At 47.6% G+C, this 25,348-nt stretch overlaps 1 protein-coding gene across 1 annotated transcript in view; it reads left to right on the top strand.

Annotated features, from left to right (window-relative positions):
- The first annotated feature begins 14,598 nt into the window (after positions 1-14,598).
- Positions 14,599-25,348, top strand: part of CNN1 (calponin 1) — a 39,409-nt gene continuing 28,659 nt past the window's right edge. The window contains exon 1 of the mRNA XM_063119169.1: positions 14,599-14,738. Coding sequence (XP_062975239.1) covers positions 14,676-14,738 — 63 coding nt within the window. The 5' untranslated portion in view covers positions 14,599-14,675. The remainder of the gene's footprint in view (positions 14,739-25,348) is intronic.

Raw genomic sequence — 25,348 nt, 5'->3', positions numbered from 1 at the left:
GCTTCATTGGCTGGCATGGCGTTGGGGGCTGGATAGCTTGTGGACCTCCAGACGTTTTGGCCTGCTACAACTAGGGTGACCATATGAAAAGGAGGACAGGGCTCCTGTATCTTTAACAGTTGTATTGAAAAGGGAATTTCTGCAGGTGTCATTTGTATATAGGGAGAACCTGGTGAAATTCCCCCTTCATCACACCAGTTAAAGCTGCAGGAGCTATACTAGAGTGACCAGATGTAAAAGAGGGCAGGGCACCTGCAGCTTTAACTGGTGTGAAGAAGAGGAAATTTCACCAGGTTCCCCATATATACAAATGACACCTGCTGAAATTCCCCTTTCTATGCAACTGTTAAAGATACAGGAGCCCAGTCCTCCTTTCCATATAGTCACCCTACTTAATTAAGCCTTAGGAGGAGAGGCGTTTCAGCCTTTTAGAATGGAGGGAAAGTGCATGGGAAAATGGGAAAACGCTGGACGATTGATAGCCAGGGGAAAGGGGAGGGGGCATGGCCATCTGGGGGAAAGGCCTGATTGTGAGCCCAGGTGGGCCAGATGTGGCCACAGGTCTGAGGTCCTGCATCCATGTAGTAAACAGAGCCGGGCCCGATTGCTCAAAACAACACAAATGGCTGATTGGATACAAATATTTTTGGAGGTGCCTCAATGTGTCAATAGTCAGTTTGCCAATGTGCCTCAGGACCTCTGGCAGAGGGACCTCAGGACCTCTGGCAGTCTTCTAGCAGAGGGTCCTTTGTGACATTGCTCCGGGTTGCCTCATTGCAAGGCATCCTGGAGTGCCCAGCTTGGATTCGTCGAGGCAACCAAACATACCGCCCCAATAGCCGAAACTCTCAAAGTTGGAAGCAACAGGTGCCGTTTTAGGATCACCACTTGGACCCCCCTCCCTTTGCTCCAGAATGCTGTGCATGACCGGAAGCATATCCATTCATGCCTCTCAGGCCTGTAGCTGCTCTGGACACTTTTAGTAGAAGATTGGGATATAAATAAACCATTGAGTGTCATTTATTATGACTTTCTTCCAGTCAGATGGACACAGTTTTTCCTTGAGGGTGGAGCAGATCTGCTCCATCCAAAGTCGCTTTTCATATCAGACTAGGAATTTGTAGACCCAGCAGTGTGTTCTTGCCACACCTGCAAATCAGCTTCTTCAGAACTTGAGAACCCAGAGAGAGTTAAGAGAGAGAGAGAGAGATTGAGTTCCCTGTGGGGTTTGTAAATCTATCACGTAATTTGGCTCTTTCCTCTTGCTTTGGCACTACATTACAGTAAGACAGGGAATCCACCTATTCATACAATTTATGTTGGCTCACCTCCAACACTGGTTGCTGGGCAACTTGACCTGTGTCCTTGTGAAAAGACAGCTGATTGGACCTCCTGCCCAGTTCCCAGGGAGGAATTGAGGCTGGGCCCCATCAGGTTCACTTTTGCATCATACGCTTCCAGTAGCAACTGCAAAGATGGAGAGTAAGGATCATGCATAGGAAGCCTATGCGCGTTTGGATTGGCACACATCGACTCCTGTTAAATCGGCCCCTGAATGTTTGGAGGGGATCAGAAGCTGGGTCAGCTGGAACAGTCTTTATTTTATTTTATTTTATTTATTACATTTCTATATGGGTCAGCTGGAGCAGTCTTGGTGCCCTGCTCCAGCTCTGTATGGTCATTTGTACTGTGGTACATTTGATGACCTTCAGCAAGAAGGCATCACCCAAGCTGCTGTTCATAAGGAAAAGCGCATGCTTGCACAGGGTTTATAGGAGAAATGCTCCTAGTTTATAGGTTGGTGACTTCATTAGTCAGGTATTTTTGACACAACTTTTGTTGACTTTGAATAGTTACATTCATTATTGTGTTTTTAATATGTTACCGCCCAGAGAGCTTCGGCTATTGGGCGGTATAAAAATGTAATAAATAAATAAATATAAATAAATACTTTGATTTTAACTATTATTTGGAGGAAAGGAACCTCTCGTGCAAGCACTGAGTCATTACTGACTCTTGGAGGGACGCCAGCTTTCTCTGATGTTTTCTTGGCAGGCCTTCTAGCGGGGTGGTTTGCCGTTGCCTTCCCCGGCCGTGATTACCTTTCCCCCAGCTAAGTGGGTACTCATTTTACTGACCTCGGGAGGATGGAAGGCTGAGACGACCCGAGCCGGCTGCCTGAAACCAGCTTCCGCTGGGATCGAACTCAGGCCGTGGGGAGAGTTTCAGCTGCAGAAACTGCTGCTTTACCGCTCTGCGCCACACGAGGCTCAGCTATTATTTATTCTGGCGTGACTTGCAAAGCACTTTGGCAAAGTGGGATGCAAAGTTTTGTAGGTAAATACTGTAAATGATCTACTTCCCTTGTGATGGGAGTGAACTGGAGACATGGTGTTTCTGGTTATCTCTTCATTTACAAATATTTTATTATTTAGGTATTTACACCCAGCTCCTTCACATCTTACAATACAACTAAAACAGTATAAATGAAGTTTAAAAACAAGCAAGCAAGCAAAATCAATGATGCAACAATACAATCAATATGGAAGCAATTTAAAACCAGTAAAAATGCAGCAAGAAATAATAATAATAATAATAATAATAATAATAATAATAATAATAATAATAATAATAATAATCCCTTCCAAAATAGGAAGGCCTTTGGACCATTCTAAACAGAAGAAGTTAGAGGTGTTGCTGAATTTGCCGGAGATAGGGATTCACTCAATTGAATGAGCATGGGAAGAGCGGGCTAGAGTGACCATATGAAAAGGAGGACAGGGCTCCTGTATCTTTAGCAGCTGTATTCCAAAGGGAATTTCAGCAGGTGTCATTTGTATGCACGCAGCACCTGGTATGGTGCTGCATGCATCAAGAGGGCAGGGATCCTGCAACTTTAACTGTTGTGATGAAGAGGGAATTTCACCACATGCTGCATGCATACAAATAACACTTGCTGAAATTCCCTTTTCTATACAACTGTTAAAGATACAGGAACCCTGTCCTCCTCCTTTTCATATTGTCACCCTAGAACCCAAAGACAGAGGGCTGGCTTAGTACTTTTTGAAATAAGTGAAGTAATGCACATTACCATCTAAACAGAGATTCCCCCATATGATCATTAATCCAGTCTAAAATTACTTAACCAAACCACTGATTCCGCAAGCATGGGGACACCACTGCAAAGGCCCTGTCTTCCGTTCCCACCGTGGATGCTTCCAGTTGAGGTTTTAATCATGCGAGTGCCCTGCTTCATTCACAGAACTTTGCAGGAAGTCCAGATGATTGCATGGTAGACAATTTGAGGGCTGTCTAACTCTGAAACATCCCCTGCTGCTTGGGTTTGCATGACACGGCAAGCCAGATGAGTACCCTGGGTGCCATTTTTCTTCGTAGAAACCCAGGGTACAAATCAAATAAATAAATTAACTTTCTCCTATCCTGTGTATGTGTGTGTGTCTTAAGGAGAAGTCATCCAGCCATCAATGCTAATTCAATAAATATCTTCTAGCTATCAGATGCCATTGATCTAGCAACTTCAGTTAGCTCTGGAAACTGATCACTGTTGGCTAAACTGTCAAGTGGAACAGATGGCCAATTCTCTCCTTCACACACCATGGTGACATTTCCCCTGCATTGGGATGTGAGGAAATAGTGCAGCACCAATGTGTTTATCACTTTCAATGTCTGCTGCAGCCAACCCCCAGCCTGTTTTTGAGTTCAAGAAGCAATCTGAGGGTCCTGCCTGGACAATCTAAGGGGCAGGACTCTAGAATCATAGAATCATAGAATAGCAGAGTTGGAAGGGACCTACAAGGCCATCGAGTCCAACCCCCTGCTCAATGCAGGAATCCACCCTACATCATCCCTGACAGATGGTTGTCCAGCTGCCTCTTGAAGACCTCTAGTGTGGGAGAGCCCACCACCTCCCTAGGGAACTGGTTCCATTGTTGTACTGCTCTAACAGTCAGGATTTTTTTCCTGAAGTCCAGCCGGAATCTGGCTTCCTGTAACTTAAGCCTGTTATTCCGTGTCCTGCACTCTGGGAGGATCAAGAAGAGATCCTGGCCCTCCTCTGTGTGACTACCGTTTAAGTATTTGAAGAGTGCTCTCATGTCTCCCCTCAATCTTCTCTTCTCCAGGCTAAACATGCCCAGTTCTTTCAGTCTCTCTTCATAGGGCTTTGTTTCCAGACCCCTGATCATCCTGGTTGCCCTCTTCTGAACACGCTCCAGCTTGTCTGCGTCCTTCTTGAATTGTGGAGCCCAGAACTGGATGCAATACTCTAGATGAGGCTTAACCAGGGCCAAATAGAGAGGAACCAGTACCTCACGTGATTTGGAAGCTATACATCTATTAATGCAGCCCAAAATAGCATTTGCCTTTCTTGCAGCCATATCACACTCTTGGCTCATATTCAGCTTGTGATCACAACAATTCCAAGATCCTTCTCGTTTGTAGTATTGCTGAGCCAAGTATCCCCTATCTTGTAACTATGCATTTGGTTTCTATTTCCTAGATGTAGAACTTGGCATTTATCCCTATTAAATTTCATCCTGTTGTTTTCAGCCCAGCGCTCCAGCCTATCAAGATCACTTTGAAGTTTGTTTCTGCCTTCCAGGGTATTAGCTATCCCACCCAAATTTGTGTCATCTGCAAATTTGATAAGCGTTCCCTGCACCTCCTCATCCAAATCATTAATAAAAATGTTGAAGAGCACTGGGCCCAGGACTGAGCCCTGCGGCACCCCACTCGTTGCCTCTCCTCAGTTTGAGAAGGTTGCCTGTGCATTTGTGGGAGCAACCACTAGCACAACAGGGATTTTGCAGTTCTACAAGCAAACTGAAACTAGCAGAAACACTAGTTTCCAGGAGGGGGCAGGTCAAGGGAGTTCACAGAAGGGAGGTCTTTTGACCTATTCCCATCTGGAAATGAGTGTTTTTGTTCTTTGCCAGGTTTACTTTTAGAACCACAAAATCCCTGTTGCTGGTGCAGAAGAAATGGTGGGAGTGCATCATCATCATCGTCATCGTCATCGTCATCATCATCATCATCATCGGATACTGCCCAATATAACTAAATGCCACTAACCTGTTCAAGAAATCTCAGACTGCATGTACACTTCTAAGCCAGTTCACACTGAAGACAGTATGTGGAGAGTTAAAAGCTGCCTTCGATCGTAGATACAGCCCATGCGAGGTCTTGGAGGTAGGATAGATCTCAGGAATTTTTCTGAGCTTGCCTCCAAATGATTTGGACATGACTGACAGTGAAACTGGATAATATAGATTTGGGGAAAGTGCAGAAAAGGGCAACTAAAGTAATTAGGGGGCTGGAGCATCTCCCCTACGAGGGAAGGTTACATCAACTGGGATTGTTTAGCTTGGAAAAGAGGAGACTATGGCCGTAGCTAGACTTAAGGTTTATTCTTGGATCGTCCAGGGGTCAAACCTGTTCATCTAGGTTACACACAGGATATCCAGTGCACAGGCAGGGGCGAACCCTGGATGATCCCAGGATAAACCTTAAGTCTAGCTGTGGCCTAAGAGGAGACATGACAGAGGTGTACAAAATTATGCATGGTCTGGAGAATGTGGACAGGGAGACATTTTTCTCCCTCTCAAAATACTAGAACCTGGGTGCATCCCATGAAACTGATTGGTGGGAGATCCAGGAGAAATAAAAGGAAGGACTTCTTCACACAGCGCAGAGTTAAATTATGGAAATCACTACTACAAGATGGAGCGATGGCCACCAATCTGGATGGCCTCAAAAGGGGGTTGGATAAATTCCTGGAGGCAAAGGCTATCCATGGCTACTAGCCCTGATGATTGTGTGCTATCTCCAGTATTCGAGGCAATAAGCCTGTGTGCACCAGTTGCTGGGGAACATGGGCGGGAGGGTGCTGTTGCACCATGTCCTGCTTGTTCATCCCTGGCCGATGGCTGGTTGGCCACTGTGCGAACAGAGTGCTGGACTAGATGGACCCTTGGTCTGATCCAGCATCAGGGTTTTTCTGATGTTCTTATGTTTAAAGCCTGTACAAGGGGGAAAGTATGGAATATTTTTAGGATGGGGTGAATTCTCTCCCTGCAGTGCACATACCATCAATCCAAACCAATGGCAGCTTATGGGCCTAAATCCATGACTGGATCTCTCAGTGTTTTTTAATTTATTTTAAACTTAAAAGAAGTAGTTGGGGCACATGCCCATACACAACTGGAATGAAGCATCGGTGACGGGGGATGTTTAACCCTTTCCCCTTGCACTGTTTCCCCAATCAATCCCTTTCCACTGAAACAACTGTTAGCACCAACTAAAAACTTTTCTTTTTCCTAAAGCTTTTAAAACTTGATGTTGTGTGGACTTTATACTGTTAGTTTTACCCTACCCTGTGCCTGCTTACCCTACCCTGTGCCTGTTTGCATTCTCTTCCCCTCCTTATTGTTTTACTATGATTTTATTAGATTGTAAGCCTATGTGGCAGAGTCTTGCTATTTACTGTTTTACTCTGTACAGCACCATGTACATTGATGGTGCTATATAAATAAATAAATAATAATAATAATAATAATAATAACGGCTGTAGGGGATAAAATAAAGGCTTCATACAGGCGCCTCTTTCCTCCACCCCCACAACCCAAGCATGGTTAATAGCTATTTAACAGAAGGACTTGGCTTCGATTAGAGGCCTTCAAGAGGCAGCTGGACAACCATCTATCAGGGATGCTTTCGGGTGGATTCCTGCATTGAGCAGGGGGTTGGACTCAATGGCCTTGAAGGCCCCTTCCAACTCTGTTATTCTATGATTCTATGATTGGGAAAATGGTACAGGTGGGTGGGTGAAACACCCGCTCCCCAAGGACTGCTGCCCAAATTCAGCTGGGAGATCCAATTACAGATCTGCTATATGGCGTGCATTTTGGCACTAAGCTGTCACATTTGGAGATTTCGGATATATAGAAGACTCTCCCAGCCCACCCCAATACTTTTACTTTTGTTCAGGCTTCGAAGCCTGTTGTCCCTGTCATTCATCTTTCCAAATTGTTTGGATGCAGGCCATTGGGAACCACAGCTGTGGAGGCAGCATTGAAGTGAAGGAGACTTCTGGAAGAGCATGATTCCAATGAGATCAAGAAATATTCCTGGTGGGAACTTCTGTTTAACCCACTGGACTGCACCAGTTGTATCACTGGCTGGTACTAAAAGACAAATGAGAGAAGTTCAGAGTAAAACTTTCAAGCATCTTTTTAAAATTTCCATTGATTGTATACTTTTATAATAATAATGATGATGATGATAATAATATATTTATAAAACACCATAAAATAAATAAAAACACCATAAAATACATATAACTGATTAAAACATTTAAAACCAATACATTATTAAAAGCAGCACATTATTAAAAGGCAAATTTAAAATTCAGCTGAGTAGGCCTGCCGGAAGAGATCAGTCTTTATGGCTTTCTTAAATTCTGGAAGACTGTTAAGTTGAGTTAAGTTATTTCCCGGTTGGACTACTGCAACCTTCTTCTCTTTGGCCTTCCTTCTTCTCACATCAGTCCGTTGGTTTCTGTCCACCACTCTGCCGCTAAGATCATCTTCCTGGCTCGCCGCTCTGACCATGTTACTCCACTTCTGAAATCCCCTCATTGGCTTCCAATTCACTTCAGAATCCAATATAAACTTCTCCTGTCGACCTTCAAAGCTTTTCACGGTCTAGCTCCTTCCTATCTCTCCTCTCTCATCTCACACTATTGCCCCGCTCGTGCTCTTCGCTCCTCTGATGCCATGTTTCTCGCCTGCCCAAGGGTCTCTACTTCCCTTGCTCGGCTTCGTCCATTTTCCTCTGCTGCCCCTTACGCCTGGAACACTCTTCCAGAACATTTGAGAACTACAAGTTCAACCGCAGCTTTTAAAGCTCAGCTAAAAACTTTTCTTTTTCCTAAAGCTTTTAAAACTTGATGCTGCCTGGACTTTATACTGTTAGTTTTACCCTACCCTGTGCCTGTTTACCCTACCCAGTGCTTGTTTGCATTCTCTTCCCCTCCTTATTGCTTTACTATGATTTTATTAGATTGTAAGCCTATGCGGCAGGGCAAATGTTAAAGGCAAATGTTAAAAACACACACTCAGTGATGAAACACGCTGATGTCCATGCACACGCCCCTGTTAGAAGGTGGGCTGTTCGCTGAGCCAGGAGCTCACATCGAACTGCAACAGCTTCGAGAAGGGGGCGGGCACACCAGACGCGGACTTCGGGATTGTAGTGAGAGAGCCAAAAAAACCATGACAAAAACAGTCAGTGATAGTCCTAAATAACTGAGGGGGTCGACCCAAGATCACAGCAGGATCAGCTGTGCATCATATGGCCCGGTAGGGACGTCTTCGATATTATTTTAAGGAACAGGTTTGATCCTTCACAGCATTATCTTTCCATATTACACCTCTGCATTAAACATCACCAATTTTATGCAACGTGTTTTGTTAAAAAAGAAAAAGAAAAAAGTAGGGATGTGCTCCGCTTCTAATCGGACCGGAGAAGCAGTAGCGGAGTGGGGGGCTTCGCCTGCCCTTAAGGCGGAGGCGAAGAGGATTGGGGGGCCAGCGGAGCGTGGCGAAGAGGATCGAGGTGAAGGCGGATCCTTCGCCTCGATCCGGAGCTCCGCCGGAAAGGTAAGTGGGGTTTACTGGGCCCTGCCGCTGTCTCTGTCGCCCATGTGGCGACAGCAGCAGGGCCCGGTAACGCCCCCCGCCCTCCTCTCCCTTACCTGTCTCCATCCGCGGTCCGTCAGCGTCTCCAATTGAGCCCGTGGTTCCAGCAGGAAGTCTGGGCCGCACTTGCGGCCCAGACTTCCTGGTGGAACCGCGGGCTCAATTGAAGACGGCGACGGACCACGGACGGAGGCAGGTAAGGCCCCCCTCCTCCTTACCGGGCTCTGACGCCGTCGCCGCATGGGCGGCGATGGCAGCAGGGCCCGGTAACCCCCCCTATGGGGGGGGACCGGAGCACCGATCAGGAGCTCCAAGCAGAGCGGAGTGGGCACAGGCGGAGTGGGCCGATCCGAAAATGGCGGATCTTAAAATGAAGCGGAGTGGGGGGTCCGTGCACACCCCTAGAAAAAAGAGCTTTGCTGCAATTGTGCTTTAACCATTTTTTTTTTAAAAAAAATGCACGGATACAGCAGACATACACACCCAACACTTCCACCACCAAAAACATACAGTGATAAAATGCAATGCGACATAAAATCCATTTTTAAACTGCTTTAAAGGGGGGGTAAAGAAAGGACAATTACATCAGTGGGAAGGAGTAGTGAATCATGATAGACTCAGCTATGACAATAGGGCAGTGGCAATGTTTGCCTGGCAGCTGTGATTCAAGGTGACTTTGCATGGTGACAAAGCCCTGAGAGAGAAAGGGCCAAATCTCTCCGCGCTTTGTCAGAAGGGTACAAAGCGCGCCGGAAAATACTTAATAAGTGGCTTTTTCCAATCAGTGATTCAGTGTCATCAACATCAGCTGCTGGAAAAGGGGATTTCTGAGTCAGGACAGGAGACTCCAGCTAAGGTTAAGGTGCATTCAGATATTTCAGCTTGGCTTTGCCAAATGTTTTAGAAGTTGGGAACAGCACGGTTCTCCAGACTGGATGCTTCCAGGCAGAGAGCTTCTAGAGCTAACAATTAAAAGGCACTGGGCAGCTATGCTCTCTTTTCCTCGTTAACCGAAAATCATGGAAAAGGCTACAAACTGGACACACACTAGGGTGACCATATTTGGGAAACCAAAAAAGAGGACACCTAGTGTGTGTGGGGGGAAGCAGCTTTCTGAGTCCTGCAGAAAGTACGTTATTCCCCCGCCACCTTAAAGAACCCGATTGGAGTGGAGGAGGGGAAAGGATTTCATTCTGCACCACCACCATCCACTCCAATTGGGGCCTTTTCTATAACGTCCACGAATGACCCACTTTCCCCTTTAAGACCTCAATTGGAGCTCGGGGTGGGGGAATGATGTGCCTCAAGAAAGCATGTCACTCCCTCCTGCCATGCTAACGGCAGCCTTAAAGGGGAAGGTGTGTCATTCCAGGACATTATTGAAAATGATAGAAAATCCCCCCTGACACCATGGAAAGAAAAAAACCCAGGACAAATCCGGGGAAATCCAGACAGTTGGTCACCCTAACACATACCCCAGTAAAATTCCACAAATGAAGCAGGGCAATTGCACAAGAAAAGTCTCACCTGGAAGCACCCCAAGAGCAGCCGTCCACATGTTTTTGGGTGGCCCACAAGTAGAGGCAGGAAGTGAGGCAGGTGGCTACCAGGAGGAGGGCCTTCTCTGCTGTGGCACCCCGGCTGTGGAACGAGCTCCCTAAGGAGGTTCGCTTGGCACCTACATTATATGCTTTTAGATGCCTTTTTATTCTCCCAACATTTTAACAATCTATAAATTTTAAATAACATGGTTTTAAATTTGTAATTTTGCATTGCTGCTGTTTTTATCTGGTTGAGCTTTTATATTATGGTTTTATACTGTTGTTTTATACTTTGAATGGTTTTAATTTTTGTGAACCGCCCAGAGAGCTCCGGCTATTGGGCGGTATAGAAATGTAATAAATAAATAAATAAATAAATAGAGTATGAAGGCCAGGGCTTTGCCTTGTTGTTTGCCACCCAGCAGCTGGTATGGAAGGATGCTGGTGCCATTTTGTTAACAAGGCGAATGGCCATGTGCTCGGTGAATTTGGCTACGTTTGGAGAACATAATAGTCAATAGTGGGTTAACAGTCAACTCCATGGTGGATTATTGAGTGGGTACTCACCACTTGACATGATTATAATCAACCATGATGTGGGTTAAGGCCAACATCGAATTGACTACCCTCTCTTCCCCCCTAAGTCCTCCCGCTGGTATCCCATCAGCCATTGCGAGTTCTACCAGCTGGACTAGAGTAGCAGCAGCCGCTTTGGTCGCTCTTGCCAGGGGACTCTGTAGTCGCCGAAAATAACCAACTGTGTGCAACAAAATAGCCAACGGTGCCTGATACATGACACAGGAACCAATGGTTGTTCAAATAATCAACTCTGCACAGCATTGGTTATTTGTGTCGGCTATTTCTGCTGAATAACCAACCGTGGTATGAAAAAGTCCGAACAGACGACACAGTAACCAACTGTTGACTATTTAACCCACCACTGACGATTTAATCCACCGTTAGTTATTGTGTCATCCGAACCCAGTCTTCTCTCCTTTTACAGTCAGTGGTCAATCAGCACACGTGACACCAAATTCCATAAGATAATTTATACATAGAGTGAAAAACTGGGGACTACTGGGGACTCCCCAGTCTACTGCCACAAAACTTCATTAGGTGACCCAAGTACTACCATGGTGAGAGAATGTTAAGCAGATGATATATTTGTTGGTGGGGAGCGAGTCTCTAGACTTCCTTCAAGAAACTATTGTTTCTAGTGTGTTAGTTACTTTCCGTTCAGAATAATGTACTAGCAGCGGAAAGCCTGGATAAGGGCAGGAAACAATCATAGAATCATAGAATAGCAGAGTTGGAAGGGGCCTACAAGGCCATCGAGTCCAACCCCCTGCTCAATGCAGGAATCCACCCTAAAGCATCCCTGACAAATGGTTGTCCAGCTGCCTCTTGAATGCCTCGAGTGTGGGAGAGCCCACAACCTCCCTAGGTAACTGATTCCATCGTCGCACTGCTCTAACAGTCAGGAAGTTTTTCCTGATGTCCAGCCGGAATCGGGCTTCCTGTCACTTGAGCCCGTTATTCCGTGTCCTGCACTCTGGGAGGATCAAGAAGAGATCCTGGCCCTCCTCCGTGTGACAACCTTTTAAGTATTGGAAGAGTGCTATCATGTCTCCCCTCAATCTTCTCTTCTCCAGGCTAAACATGCCCTGCTCTTTCAGTCTCTCATTCTCTCTCATCCACTTCATCCTCTCTCATTCATTGGGCAGCTCCTGCCAGGTCCAGGATATGTAGTTCTACTTCACCTTCCCGCCCTGGACCCATAAGTATGTTTCTTTCAAGCGCTGAAAAGTCAGGAAGGGGGTTTGTAATACAGACAAACCAAATCCGATTTCCACAAACCTTCTGTGCTTGTGAAGATGGCCTTCAGATACCCCTCATCCCCCCCCCCCCGACAGCCCATATGGGAAAGGGTCTTCTTCAGCTCATGCTGGTCCCTGGCCAACCTAGTACAGGGCCCATCGGGATGTTCATGGATCTTGCAGAACCTCACAAGGATGTCAGTTTAAGGACAAAGATGACATTCTGAAATCATGGGAAGCTGCTGTTGGACAGCCTCAACCTTTTCTCGCTGTTGTAAGTCAAAGTTGCAGGCAAATCTAGAAGAATCAAAGGAAGTGAGTGAGGGTGGGGTGGGATAAAAAGTTAGCTTCATAGAATCATAGAATCATAGAATACAGAGTTGGCCATCGAGTCCAACCCCCTGCTCAATGCAGGAATCCACCCTAAAACATCCCTGACAGATGGTTGTCCAGCTGCCTCTTGAAGGCCTCTAGTGTGGGAGAGCCCACAACCTCCTTGGGTAACTGATTCCACCGTCGCACTGCTCTAACAGTCAGGAAGTTTTTCCTGATGTCCAGCCGGAATCTGGCTTCCTTTAACTTGAGCCCGTTATTCTGTGTCCTGCACTCTGGGAGGATCGAGAAGAGGGGACTTGGAATGGATTTGCTGGCAGGTAGGCCCCATCCCTGTGAATAGTGAAGTTCATGTGTGGGGTTAGAAACTGACAGTGGGACCCCTAACTGAAAGATGCCACTCTGCCCTGTGGATTCCCTTTCAAAAGAGCTTGAGTGACACGGCTGCCCAGGTGCAATGCAGCCTGCCGTGCGACAGATGGTTAGCCCTGGCGCCAAAGATAGGGTGACCCTATGAAAAGGAGGACAGGGCTCCTGTATCTTTAACAGTTGCATAGAAAAGGGAATATCAGCAGGTGTCATTTGTATATATGGAGAACCTGGTGAAATTTCCTCTTCATCACAACAGTTAAAGCTGCAGAAGCTATACCGCAGCTATACTGTGACCAGATTTAACAGAGGGCAGGGCACCTGCAGCTTTCACTGTTGTGATGAAGAGGGAATTTCACCAGGTGCTACATGCATACAAATGACACCTGCTGAAATTTCCTTTTCGATACAACTGTTAAAGATACAGGAGACCTGTCCTCCTTTTCATAGGGTCACCCTATCCAAAGAGGCCCCTGGAAATGCCTTTACAGGGGTGGGGAGGGTCCTCCATGTCTTCTCCTGACACTGCTCCATGCGTTTAAAAAGGCAAAGCACAGCTGGAAGCAGCTGCCCGCACCTGCTGTTTACACCAAGCCTCACAGCCCTGGTGCCCAACAGAAATACTCTGGCCAAAGTGGAGGCCCAGGCGCCCTGCCCTGCCATAGGTCGGGAGGGAGTCCGCTGAGCCAAACCAGCACGCGGAGGGGGAACCGGCTCTATCCCATCCGTTCCAAAGTAGCAAGAGTTGTGAAGCTCAATCCGTGGCAGCTGAAACGTTCTGAAAAACGTGTCCGTCTCTTGCAAATTATTGTTGTCGATTGAATGGGTGGGTAGACTCAGAGAGGATCCTGTTATGTTCCTCTGCTGCCCAGCAGAACCCTCCTTAATCCTCTCTCCTGTCTCATTCGAACTTCCTCAGACCTGTTCAACCTTGAAAGTACAGCAGATTAGCTGAAGCACTATTGTCTACACAGGTTTTTGGCCAGTGACAAAATCAGGACAAGCTGTTCATTCAAGCCCAGCGGGTCCGTCCCTTTCCCACGGCTGAGCTTCGTTCTGCAAGGGCTTCTCTCTTGCCTATAAATGTTAGACTCTGTAAATCTGTGGTGTCAGGTCTGTTTTGCTGCCGCTGCCGGGGAGTGCCGAGTCAAACTTTTCTGTTTCATGCCGCTAGTTTGCAATCGCGCCTTGCAATAAAAGAAACGGAGCGATGCCGGCTGCCAAAGCAACGTAGGAGACCGAAACGCCAAAGGAGATGGGGACCGGTGCAGAAAGGGTCACGGAGGCCTGGCCAGACGGCTCAGTGCTGCCCTCTGAATGACTTGGGCTCTGTTTTGCTAGCTTGTCCTTTTGGGGGGTTGAGGCATGAAAAGGAAAAGGAAAGTGAACGGCGCAGAGGAAAAGATGCTTGGAGGGAGAGAGGGAGGGAAAGAGAGCCACACTGGAGCACTGGAAGAGAGGGACACAGAAGTAGCGGAGCAAGAGAGACAGGAGGCGGGAGCAGCACCGGTTGGGGAGGGAGAGCTGTGGGCAACAGGGGATGCTCTGCCAATCAGTCCCATCAACACTTCCCCACTTCTCACATGCTCAGGCTTCTGTAAATATTTAGAATATCCATTAGGGAATAAACTCAGCAGCAGAGCTGGATGCCCCCCAAGGTGGAAAAAATGACACCATCATTTCTTAATACCAACAGGCTGACATCAGCATCCCTGGCAGGTGGCGATTGGCCACGCAGCCTGGCCAATGGAAGGGCTCCCCCTCGCACGGGAGGAGGGGGAGAGCCTGAGAGAGAAGAGTTTTTAAAAGTTGCAGGGAAAAGCCGTGGAGAGGCAGAGCCGACGGGCGGCAAGGGAAACGCCGAGCCCCGCAGAGCAGCCTCACCGCACGTGCGCAACATGTCTGCCACACACTTCAACAGGGGCCCAGCCTATGGCATGTCAGCTGAAGTCAAGAGTAAGGTAAGGGCCGCTGTGGTGCCCGGGCAGGGGGGAGAGGCCTTGGCACTGGGAGACAGGTCCTGTGGAATGGTGCTTCTTGAGTCGGGGTGGGGGTGGTGGAGGTGGGCGCTTTACCAGTTGTATTACAGACCTGCTGGCCTCGGGACCGCCACAGGCAACAGATCCGTGTGCTACAGAGCATCTACTGGCTAGCAGACGGGGTCAGGAGGAGGTGCCATGTGCAGGTGGGAAGGCCAGGCAATGAAAAGGGCCAATCAGAAAGCAGACCCCAGGGGGAATCCTGGAATGGACCCACCCAAATTGACACCTAGGCCATCGCTAGACCTAAGGTTTATCCCTGGATCGTCCAGGGGTCACACCTGTTCACCTAGGTGACACACAAGCGATCCAGTGCTCAGGCAGGGGCGAACCCTGGATGATCCCAGGATAAACCTTCGGTCTCGCTGTGGCCCTTGTCACTTTCAATACGGCAACTCTTGCTTTCTATCCATTTCACGGCTGCTTGTTTGATGTGGCTTAGTTGTCTCCCACCTACCCCGCCCACCCCAGATTCTTTTTAAAATCTCTCATACCGTAGCAGGCAATATCAGTGACTAATTCTGGCCAACAGGCAACCCCAAATGATCACTTCTGGAACAATCCCATCTGCCCGAAGAGGATGGTATTGATACCAGAAACAAGAGCAATGAGGACTGGTTGCCTTTGTGAGGAATACAAGCATCCAAGAAAAGCAAGACATGGCTTTTGAACAGCACATGCCGAGCGTTCAAAGGGCTTCGTACGCACCTCTCGCGGGCTTGGTCATCTTTACCACGGCCCTGTTTAGTAGGCTAAGGCTATATCCCTATACTGGAGATGGAGAGCTGAAGGTGAGAGAATGGCTGGCTGAGGCAGAAGAGAAATTCGCACTAGGCACTGATCTGCTCACTTTCTTACCTGGCACACTACACTACCTTCTCAAGCAATAAATGGGCTCCTCCAGGGCCTCTCCCATTCTTTGCGACCATTTTAGCATGATGGGTTTTTTTTCCTAATTCACGTATTTCCGTGAATGGTGGCTTGAAACCCTAGTGTATCTGCACATTTCTGCTGTACCACAGTGCCACCTAGTGCTTGTGTAATGGAACGCATCGAAAGGCAGAGAAACCCGCCCCACCCCTCCCCAGAAAACAAGCTGTGTAAAGGCACCAATCTTAATGACGCAAAGAATCCGGAAGCAGAAGCCATGGTGAAATGGCATGTAGATAAACCCAATATTTTATCCTTGTGTGGAAGATGGCTGTTATGCCCATTTTATAGATATGGAAGTGCTGCTGAGACAGGCACTTAGAACAACGAAAGGGGAAATCCACACATGAGAATTTTTGAGTCTCATGCTATTTGTGTTAAGACCTGATTGTTGTTCATACAGAAGAGGTGTTTTTTTTTTTACAATAACGAGAAGGGCGTTTCCAGGCATTGGACTCCTAGCACTACTAATCAAAAGGCATTTTGAAGCTATTTAGGCTTTGCTTAACATATTTATTTATTTTCTGTTAAAAAAGGGGATAGAAGAAGTGGTGTGAAAACACAAGAGGGTTACAAATTGAAGACAAAAACATCTGGACCCTCTGTAAAATTCTAGTAATTATGCAATAAACAGGGCAATTATGCAATAAAAGACTCATCAAGAAGCATTCCTAACAGCACAAATCTATATTTATTTATTTATTTATTTATTTATTACATTTCTATACCGCCCAATAGCTGGAGCTCTCTGGGCGGTTCACAAAAATTAAAAACATTCAAAGTATAAAACAACAGTATAAAACCATAATATAAAATACAATATAAAAGCTCAACCAGATAAAAACCATGCAGCAATGCAAAATTACAAATTTAAAACACCATGTTAAAATGTATTTATAGATTGTTAAAATGTTGGGAGAATAAAAAGGTCTTCACCTGGTGTCTAAAAGCATATAATGTAGGTGCCAAGCGAAACTCCTTAGGGAGCTCATTCCACAGCCGGGGTGCCACAGCAGAGAAGGCCCTGCTCCTGGGAGCCACCTGCCTCATTTCCTTTGGCAGGGGCTCACGGAGAAGGACCCCTGAGGATGACCTTAGGGTCTGGGCAGGTACATATGGGAGGAGGCGTTCCTTCAGATAACCTGGCCCCAAGCCGTTTAGGGCTTTAAATGTTAATACCAGCACTTTGAATCGGGCCTGTACCTGGATTGTCTACTCAGAGGTATAGGACTGCAGTCTAAGCTTCATGTCTGAAAACGCCCACCAAGTCAGAATGCATCCCATGGAATAGCTGCCCCACCCAGTCTTCTGGCCTAGTACCATCCCAGCCATGGGAGTTGTGGTCCTATGCCCTTGCCTTTACGGTGCCATGGTGCCACCACTTTGCTGCTAAACCCCGTGGTTTTGCTGCTGCAGGGTAGCAGCACTTAATCTAAATTGAGGCAGCGCGGGCTTTCCAGCGGCCTTTCAGCTCACCAGGCCTACTCCCTGCCCACTGCCCAGTTTCTGGGGACCAGTCAGTGACTGCCATCCACCCTGGAATGCCCCTGGCTTGATGCTGGAGCAACGTCACGTGGCAGAAGGGCCGTGGTGACCTCGCTTCAAAGGCAAAAGTCAGGGTAAGTCCCTGGCTTTTCTAACGCATAGCTTCAGGGAAAAGCCCTGCGCAGACTGCGAGTTGGCGGTTGTGTCGTATAACCGAGGCAGCGCCGATTTGCAGCCACTGCAGGGCAAAGGAGACATATAGCCAGCTCCCATGTTGGGGGAGGATGGCCCAAAGCAGTCCTGACATGCAGCCATGTTGACTGGAGCTTATAAGACTTTGACCTCATCCTTAATGCATCCTGAGGCCACTGCCCTCACAATTTTTGGGGGTGAGGGGATTGCTTTCTGGTGAAGGCACTCTGTGCATTAGGCCTCCCTTGCCTCAGAGGGCAGGCCCAGCCAGGGCCGGCACTACCATTAGGCCAACTAGGCAGCCGCCTAGGGTGCAGACCTCAGAGGGGCGCAGTACTGCTCTTTAAGAGTCACAGTTTTATACAAATGAGCTGTGTTAAGAAAAAACATAATAAAAGAAAAATATAATAGTTCAGAAACTCTTCTTGAACAGCTGAATTGACAATTGACATTCTGCATTGAGTTGGCAATTTGGCGGTGGGGGTGCAAGTAGCTCACCTTGCCTGGGGCCCAAAATAGTCTGGCACCGGCCCTGGGCCCAGCAGGTTTAGCCTGAGAAAATGGGGTAACCCATGCTATACTGTCATAACTTGAGTAGACCATCAAGTGGACATAGAGCACTTGAGGTGGGTCAGCGATATGGAGGAAGGCCATCTTGTCACAGGACTCCTCCATATCATCACTGACTCTTCTCCAGAGGTGTATTGAGGTAGCCACTTCAGGTGAAGGATTTTTTGGGTTCCACTAACAAGGGGGGGGGAGCGCAGAATGGGATTCAGAGGTGGGGCCGTAGATCTCTATGTTAGAACACCTGCTTTGCATGCAGAAGGACTCAGGTTTGATCCCAGCTTCTCCAGGTAGGCGAGGAAAAGAATCCTGCCTGAAAGCCTGGAGAGCTGCTGCTGCCAGTCAGTGTCAGCAATACTGGGCTAAATTGACCAAGGGTCTGACTCGGTCTAAGGCAGCTTGCAGTCTTCCTAAGACTACATACGGCTAGTGCTTGAATTACAGTGGGCGATAGAGACGCCCCAGACCCCTTACCTTTTGTTATGGCCCCTTAGCTACTCTTTTTAGAGGACTATCGATGCGGTATACAACCTCAGTGGGGGCGGGGTAGGGCCTCTAGACTTTGTTTAGCCTCCCGCCCCAACCTTTCTGCCATAATTCAAGCACAATCCATCAGGACGTTCTCCTACACGGGCACTGCAGAAGTGAATGTAGTTGTGTTTACCTCTTGTGCCACTTCTGTTCATTCCCGAGAAGGCTGAATTGGGCCCCATGCCGTGGGAAGAGGGCTCCATTGGGATTTCCCACCAGAGGCAACAACATTTCATGGGCTAATAGCCCTGCTTCTCTGTCCCAAGTGCAGGCAGCTGCTGGATAGCCTAGCAGGCTGGCTAGTTTAGGATTTCACCACCTTCTGCCTGTGAATTGGATGAGTATTTATTGCACCTTGTTGGCCTTCGGATACCCTGTAGGGCAGGGGTGAGTAAATTGTGGCCTTCCAGATGTTTTGGCTTATAACCCCCCTTGATCCTTCACCGTTGCCTATGCTGGCTAGGGCTGGTGGGAGTTTTAGGCCCAAACGTCTAGAAGGACCCAAGCTGCCCACCCCCGCTGTATAGCTTGGGAGGGGGGGAGCGAGGGGGATGGCCAGCAGGAGCGTTTTAAGGAGGATGAGTCTGGGCGAACCTGCTAGCTCATTTGGGCAGGGGGAACAGCTGAAACTCAGTAGCACCACACCGGTTTTTATGCACAAGGCCTCAGGTTCAAGACGTGGGCACCTCCAGGCAGCTCCAGGAAAGACTGCTATTTTGGAGAGCCGCTGACAATATTGCGCTAGATCGACCAGTAATCTGTCTCGGTATAAGGCAGTTTCTTCTGTTCCTAAAATGTCTTGGGTTGATGGAGTGCAGGACCTTCCTGCGCATTGACCAGGTTTGCCTGGCTTTCTCTCCTTGCACCCGGAGACTTCCAGGGCTCACCACGAGCGCTGGCCGGCTCCAGGAGAAGGCCAGCCTCTCCCCTGCCCCTCCCCGACTGCATTCTTCAGCTACCGTCCTGGCCAGCACTCCCGATTCTGCTGCTGGAGTCTGGGCAGCAACAGACTCACCATATATGGTCAGTTTTGGGGTTTCTTTGTAGGCTGGTTCTATATAAGGCATGATTTGGCAGGATGTGCCTCTTGCAGGCAAAGCAGGATGTCTGCACGAGACCCCAGGTGAGAGAGACCACCACCATTTACTGTCACAAACACCCACAGCTCCCTACATTAAAGGTGGCTGCCGTTTTCTAATATGGGGTGTGGGATTAGTATCATTGCTGGTCAGCCATGGAGCCTAAATCTAGGGAGGGAAAACCAAGCAATTCCAGACAATTCGTGGACTAGCATTTTCAACTCCACAGAACTTCCCTCCGGTGGTCTGATACCCTAGACATGTGTTGTGTTGCCACCTTATTCCCAGAGAAATGCTTCACTAGCACTTTGCATATTTCTACTGATATCGGAGTTTGCAGACTTCGGGTTTGTACAGAACACTTCAAGCAGAATGAAGATATTACCATTAATGAGCCACAGAGAGAATCAACTTAGTTACAAATCCAAAGATGTTTTAGTTCCTTCAAACTAAAAGCACACACAGAAACAGCTGTCTGTCTCCTACTGACCAATGTATTTTAAACGGGAACTAGATGTGGGAAAACAAAATCTGATTTGGGGATTAAACCACTCTCTATCTGAAGTAATGAAATATATCTGACTTTGTAACTCACTGGTTCTCTTAACCCCTCTGAGAATGTTCCAAACTGTTGCATAAAGATTTCCCAGCTGCCTCTTTTGTGCTGGACAACCTAGCCCGCCCCCCAACTATAATATAAAAACACAACATGTTGCATGCTCTTATATCATTGGATTATGGTCCAATATATAGGGATATATAAACCCTGTCTATTTCAGCTTCAGTGAAAGGCATGTTGGAGCAGCCAAAAACGGCACCTCAGTGGTGAGTTTGTCACCCACATGAAATGAATTTGGAGTGCTTTGCTTATAGTAATGGAGTGGCTGAGCCCTTGTTATTATTATAACTCGAGAAAATATCTACAGGTGCTACGAATCATTACGATTCGCCTAGGAACTGACCCGGCATGTTTCAAGCATCTTGAGCTCTTTCTCACAGCTGTCTTCCTTGTGCAATTCCTCCTCTAAAGGAGAAATGGACTTCTTTTCTGGCTGTCTTTCGGAAGCCAGGGTAGGATTGTCACAGATGAAGCGATTAGCCTTCATTGGATTTGTTTAGTAGAAAAGCTACTAGTTGGATGCTGTAGGGTTGGCTAATTTGTCATAGGGGCCCCATATAACTCTTGATCTGGGGTACATCTGGGTTGTGGTTGTGATGCATTGAGGTCCTTGAAGACACATTCGTTGGGATATTACTGTAGGGTAACAGCTGGGGAGTGCATGGAAATTGGGTGTTGAGTGCAGCTCCATGCTGAGGTGGAAAGCTCTGTCTGTTAGGAAAGTAAGAGGTATACCCAAGAGGATCAGGAAGAATGATCCCTTTTGGTTATGAAAACACCATAGGAGGCTATTCTGTAGCTGGTGGCCAGAAGAGAGAGAGAGAGAGAGAGAGAGAGAGAGAGAGAGAGAGAGAGAGAATATGTTTTGTCAGTCAAGTTGAGGAAGCCCTGGCCATAGCTAGACCTAAGGTTTATCCCTGGATCGTCCAGGGGTCAAACCTGTTCATCTAGGTGACACACAGGGGATCCAGTGCTTAGGCAGGGGCGAACCCTGGTGATCCCAGGATAAACCTTAGGTCTAGCTGTGGCCCCTGTATCATCAGAAGGGGCAAGAAGCAATTAACTAACATGCTGATATAATCTACAGTAGGGGTCAACCCCAGCCAAACTGGGGCCAATAATGTGCCATTATTATTGGGAAACTATCAATACATATGGGAGTCCCAGACATAGTGTGGAGTGTGTTTTGGTGAGCAGGGAAACTAGCATGAATTTCATGGAGTGGTGTTCTCTCCGAAATAATTCCTGGAACAAAAGCTCTGTTCCACCATACCCACTTCAAAAGAACATCTCATATCTTTCTTTGCCAGTGTTGCAAACTCTAGCCTACTCATGCTTGAGACCTCTCAACACTGTTGACAAGGTTTTACTAAACGCGGTGCACCCCTGACAACACACAAGACTTGGGAGCCGTAGAGCACCCTTTGTGAAGCTTGGAGGTGCTTTTACGGAGACACATAGAATCATAGAATAGCAGAGTTGGAAGGGGCCTACAAGGCCATCGAGTCCAACCCCCTGCTCAATGCAGGAATCCACCCTAAAGCATCCCTGACAGATGGTTGTCCAGCTGCCTCTTGAAGGCCTCTACTGTGGGAGAGCCCACAACCTCCCTAGGTAGCTGATTCCACCGTCGCACTGCTCTAACAGTCAGGAAGTTTTTCCTGATGTCGAGCCGGAATCTGGCTTCCTTTATCTTGAGCCCGTTATTCCGTGTCCTGCACTCTGGGAGGATCGAGAAGAGATCCTGGCCCTCCTCTGTGTGACAACCTTTTAAGTATTTGAAGAGTGCTATCACGTCTCCCCTCAATCTTCTCTTCTCCAGGCTAAACATGCCCAGTTCTTTCCTGGGCATGTTTAGCCTGGAGATCCAAACACAATCCAAACACAATTTACATATGCCACAAAGTCTACTGTCCTTGACATGACAAACTACTACAGCTGTCTGTAATATGCAGTTGCTTGCTCTTGGAGATTGCTCTTTCGTACCCCATCCGGCTTCCATGGTCGTGATGTGATAGTTTCAGATTTTCAATCACAAAAGCCGAAGCTTCCAAGGGCCTGTCTTGATGACGGGAAAGCCCCGGGTTGGATCCACAGTGGCGGCACGTCATTTATACGATGCAGCCGCCAGCGTGGAGCCATCCCAGGGCTTTCTCCTGAAGCTCCAAATTTAAAAAGTTGGGGACATGCCCTGACTTTTTTCTCTTGCAGCAAGGCAACCTTGTTGGTGTGTTTTGGCAGATGGCGAATGCTGATTGGTTGGCTTCTGCCCAGACAGGGGCGGAGGCGGGCCAGGAGGCCGAAGGCCCACCTCCGTGCTTCCCCAGCATGGGAGAAAGCCAGGGGGGGAAAGGTAAAACGAACAAAACAACAACAACAACAACAAAACCCTGGAAGATGAGGAGGCACGGGCGCCCCCGTGCACAGGTTCTCCTCCTCACCTGCAAGTCCCCATGAAGGAGGGCAAATGCAGGGGTTGGGGGCTTGAGGCACCAATACGCCATCATCAAGATGAGTCTCAGAATGCACAAACGTTTGTCTGCACTACTGGAAGTGTAGCACCACAACCGTGAAGGCCACAGACAAATAAATCCATTCCTCTCTCTCACTTTGGTGGTGACGGCGATGGATCCAGGTAAGGGGGCAGTGAGAAGGGAGCCTTACCTGCGTCCGTGGCGGGCTTCAATTGAGGCCCCGCCTTCAAGCGGAAGAGGCCGCGGCCTTCTCTTCCGCTTGAAGCCGGGGCCTCAAATGAAGCCCGCCACGGACGCAGGTAAGGGGACGGGGGGGTTGGCCTACCTGGAGCCTTACCTGCGTCCATCACAGGCTTCAATTGAGGCCCCGGCTTCAAGCGGAAGAGAAGGCCGCGGCCTTCTCTTCCGCTTCAAGCAGGGGCCTCAAATGAAGCCCGCAACAACGGACGCAGGTAAGGGGGTGGGGTGGGTGCCTTACCTGGCGCTGCTGCTGCTGCCGCCACCGCTCATGCAGCGGCGGCAGCGGCGGATCTCAGAGTGGGGGACCGGTGGAGCAGCACGAAGAGGATCGGGCCCGATCCAGATTTTCCGGATCAGGCCATGAAGCGGATCGGGGGGTCCGTGCACAGCCCTATTAGATATATGTTTTGTAAAAATTTTTAAAAAACACAATATTCTCAAATATCTGGCAGAGTGCCAGTGTGATTTTGTGGGAATTTGGCCTATGGTGACCAGGGTTCAAAATTCCTGCTCAGCCGTCAGTCACTAACCTCGAGCCAATTGCGTTCTCTCAGCATAACCCACCTCATAAGAGTTGTAGCAAAGATGAAGGGGGGAAGCCTCATGCAATGATTTCCTTGGAGGAAAGACTGGGATACGATAAATGCATTTAACTTTAAAATATTGCTGCCATTGTCTCAGTCATAAGACAATGGGAAAATAGAATACATCTTACGTGTATCTTAGTTGCCATGTAGAAGTGAACATACAATTACTCCACGCTGTTTAGACACCAAAGATGCAGCTTCACCAGCTCACTTTCTCTACATTGGGGCAGGATCCTGATGGTAGTGGCAGGCCCCGATCCCTCCAAGTGTGCACAATACAACGTTTACACATGCAGGCTACTCACATAGATGCAATTCATTTTTTTCATTGTACAAATCATTTATTTATTTATTTTTATTTATTACACTTATATACCGCCCCCATAGCCAGGGCTCTCTGGGCAATTTACAGAAATTCTAAAATTAAGATAAAAAATGAGTATACAAAATGTAAAAGTCTAAAACACAGAACATACACACGTAAAGCATTAAAAACTGTTAAAAAAAACTAAACATGTGGGTGATTAAGATGTGCTGCCATATGCCTGGGCAAAGAGGAAAGTCTTAACCTTAATACGTTTGAAAGAACGTATTCTCCCTTATGAGCCTGCCCGTGCTTTGAGATCTTCTGGGGAAGCCCTTCTTTCAGTCCCACCATCTTCACAGGCGCGCTTGGTGGGAACACAGGAGAGGGCCTTCTCGGTGGCTGCTCCGGTGCTCTGGAACTCTCTTCCCGGGGAAGCTAGGCTGGCTCCCTCCTTGATGGGCTTTCAGAAGCAGGCTAAAACTTTTTTGTTCCAGCAGGCCTTTGGAGAACAATCCGGCCCTCCATCTATGTTAATATCTTATAATTTTGTTGTGTATTTTAAACGTTTTTGGTTTTGTTCCCCCCCCCCCATGTATGTTTTAAACTTTGTAAGACTGCCTTGAGGCCCAGCATTGGGAAAAAGGCAGGATACAAATCATCATCATCATCATCATCATCATCATCATCCTGGCACCGGAAAGATAGCAGTGTTGGTGCCAGGCGATAGCAGCCAAATCATGTACATCTCTAGGCCACTGTCTAGGTCTACTCTAGGCCACGTCTCTAGGTCTGCTGTCTAACACCATGCATGTGAAGCAAAGGACAGGGAGGCAAGCAGGACTCACTACTAGGGTGACCCTATGAAAAGGAGGACAGGGCTCCTGTATCTTTAACAGTTGCATAGAAAAGGGAATTTCAGCAGGTGTCATTTGTATATATGGAGAAATTCCCTCTTCATCACAACAGTTAAAGCTGCAGGAGCTATACTAGAGTGACCAGATTTAGAAGAGGGCAGGGCTCCTGCAGCTTTAACTGGTGTGATGAAGAGGACATTTCACCAGGTTCTCCATATATACAAAGGACACCTGCTGAAATTTCCTTTTCAATACAACTGTTAAAGATACAGGAGCCCGGTCCTCCTTTCCATAGGGTCACCCTACTCACTACTGCAATCACAATCTCAGCCCACCCACCAACCCAACCCACAAAACAAGCAAACAAACACTGAATGTCTGCATGGACCTTCCAACAATTTGTGTCCGTCTGTGGTGTGCCTTGGAAACCTGAACTCTGAAAATGTAAGTTCTTGCACCGTTGCAATCATGTATATTTTATGCCTTGGTGAGCCTTCTGCGGTTTGCCAATGGCTATTAATCAGTTTGTGAACACGCCCCAGTCCTGTGCCTATAGTTACGTTGCTGATTAAACTGGACCACTTGCATGACCAAGTACATTTGCTAATTTTGAATTCTACGCATGTCCTACATCTGTACATTATGTAGATTGGTTTTCCTGTCTGCA

Source organism: Elgaria multicarinata, chromosome 3, assembly GCF_023053635.1.
Source record: "Elgaria multicarinata webbii isolate HBS135686 ecotype San Diego chromosome 3, rElgMul1.1.pri, whole genome shotgun sequence".
Classification (NCBI taxonomy): domain Eukaryota; kingdom Metazoa; phylum Chordata; class Lepidosauria; order Squamata; family Anguidae; genus Elgaria; species Elgaria multicarinata.
The sequence above is the reverse complement of the archived record's forward strand: the minus strand, read 5'-3'. Positions and strand labels throughout refer to the sequence as shown.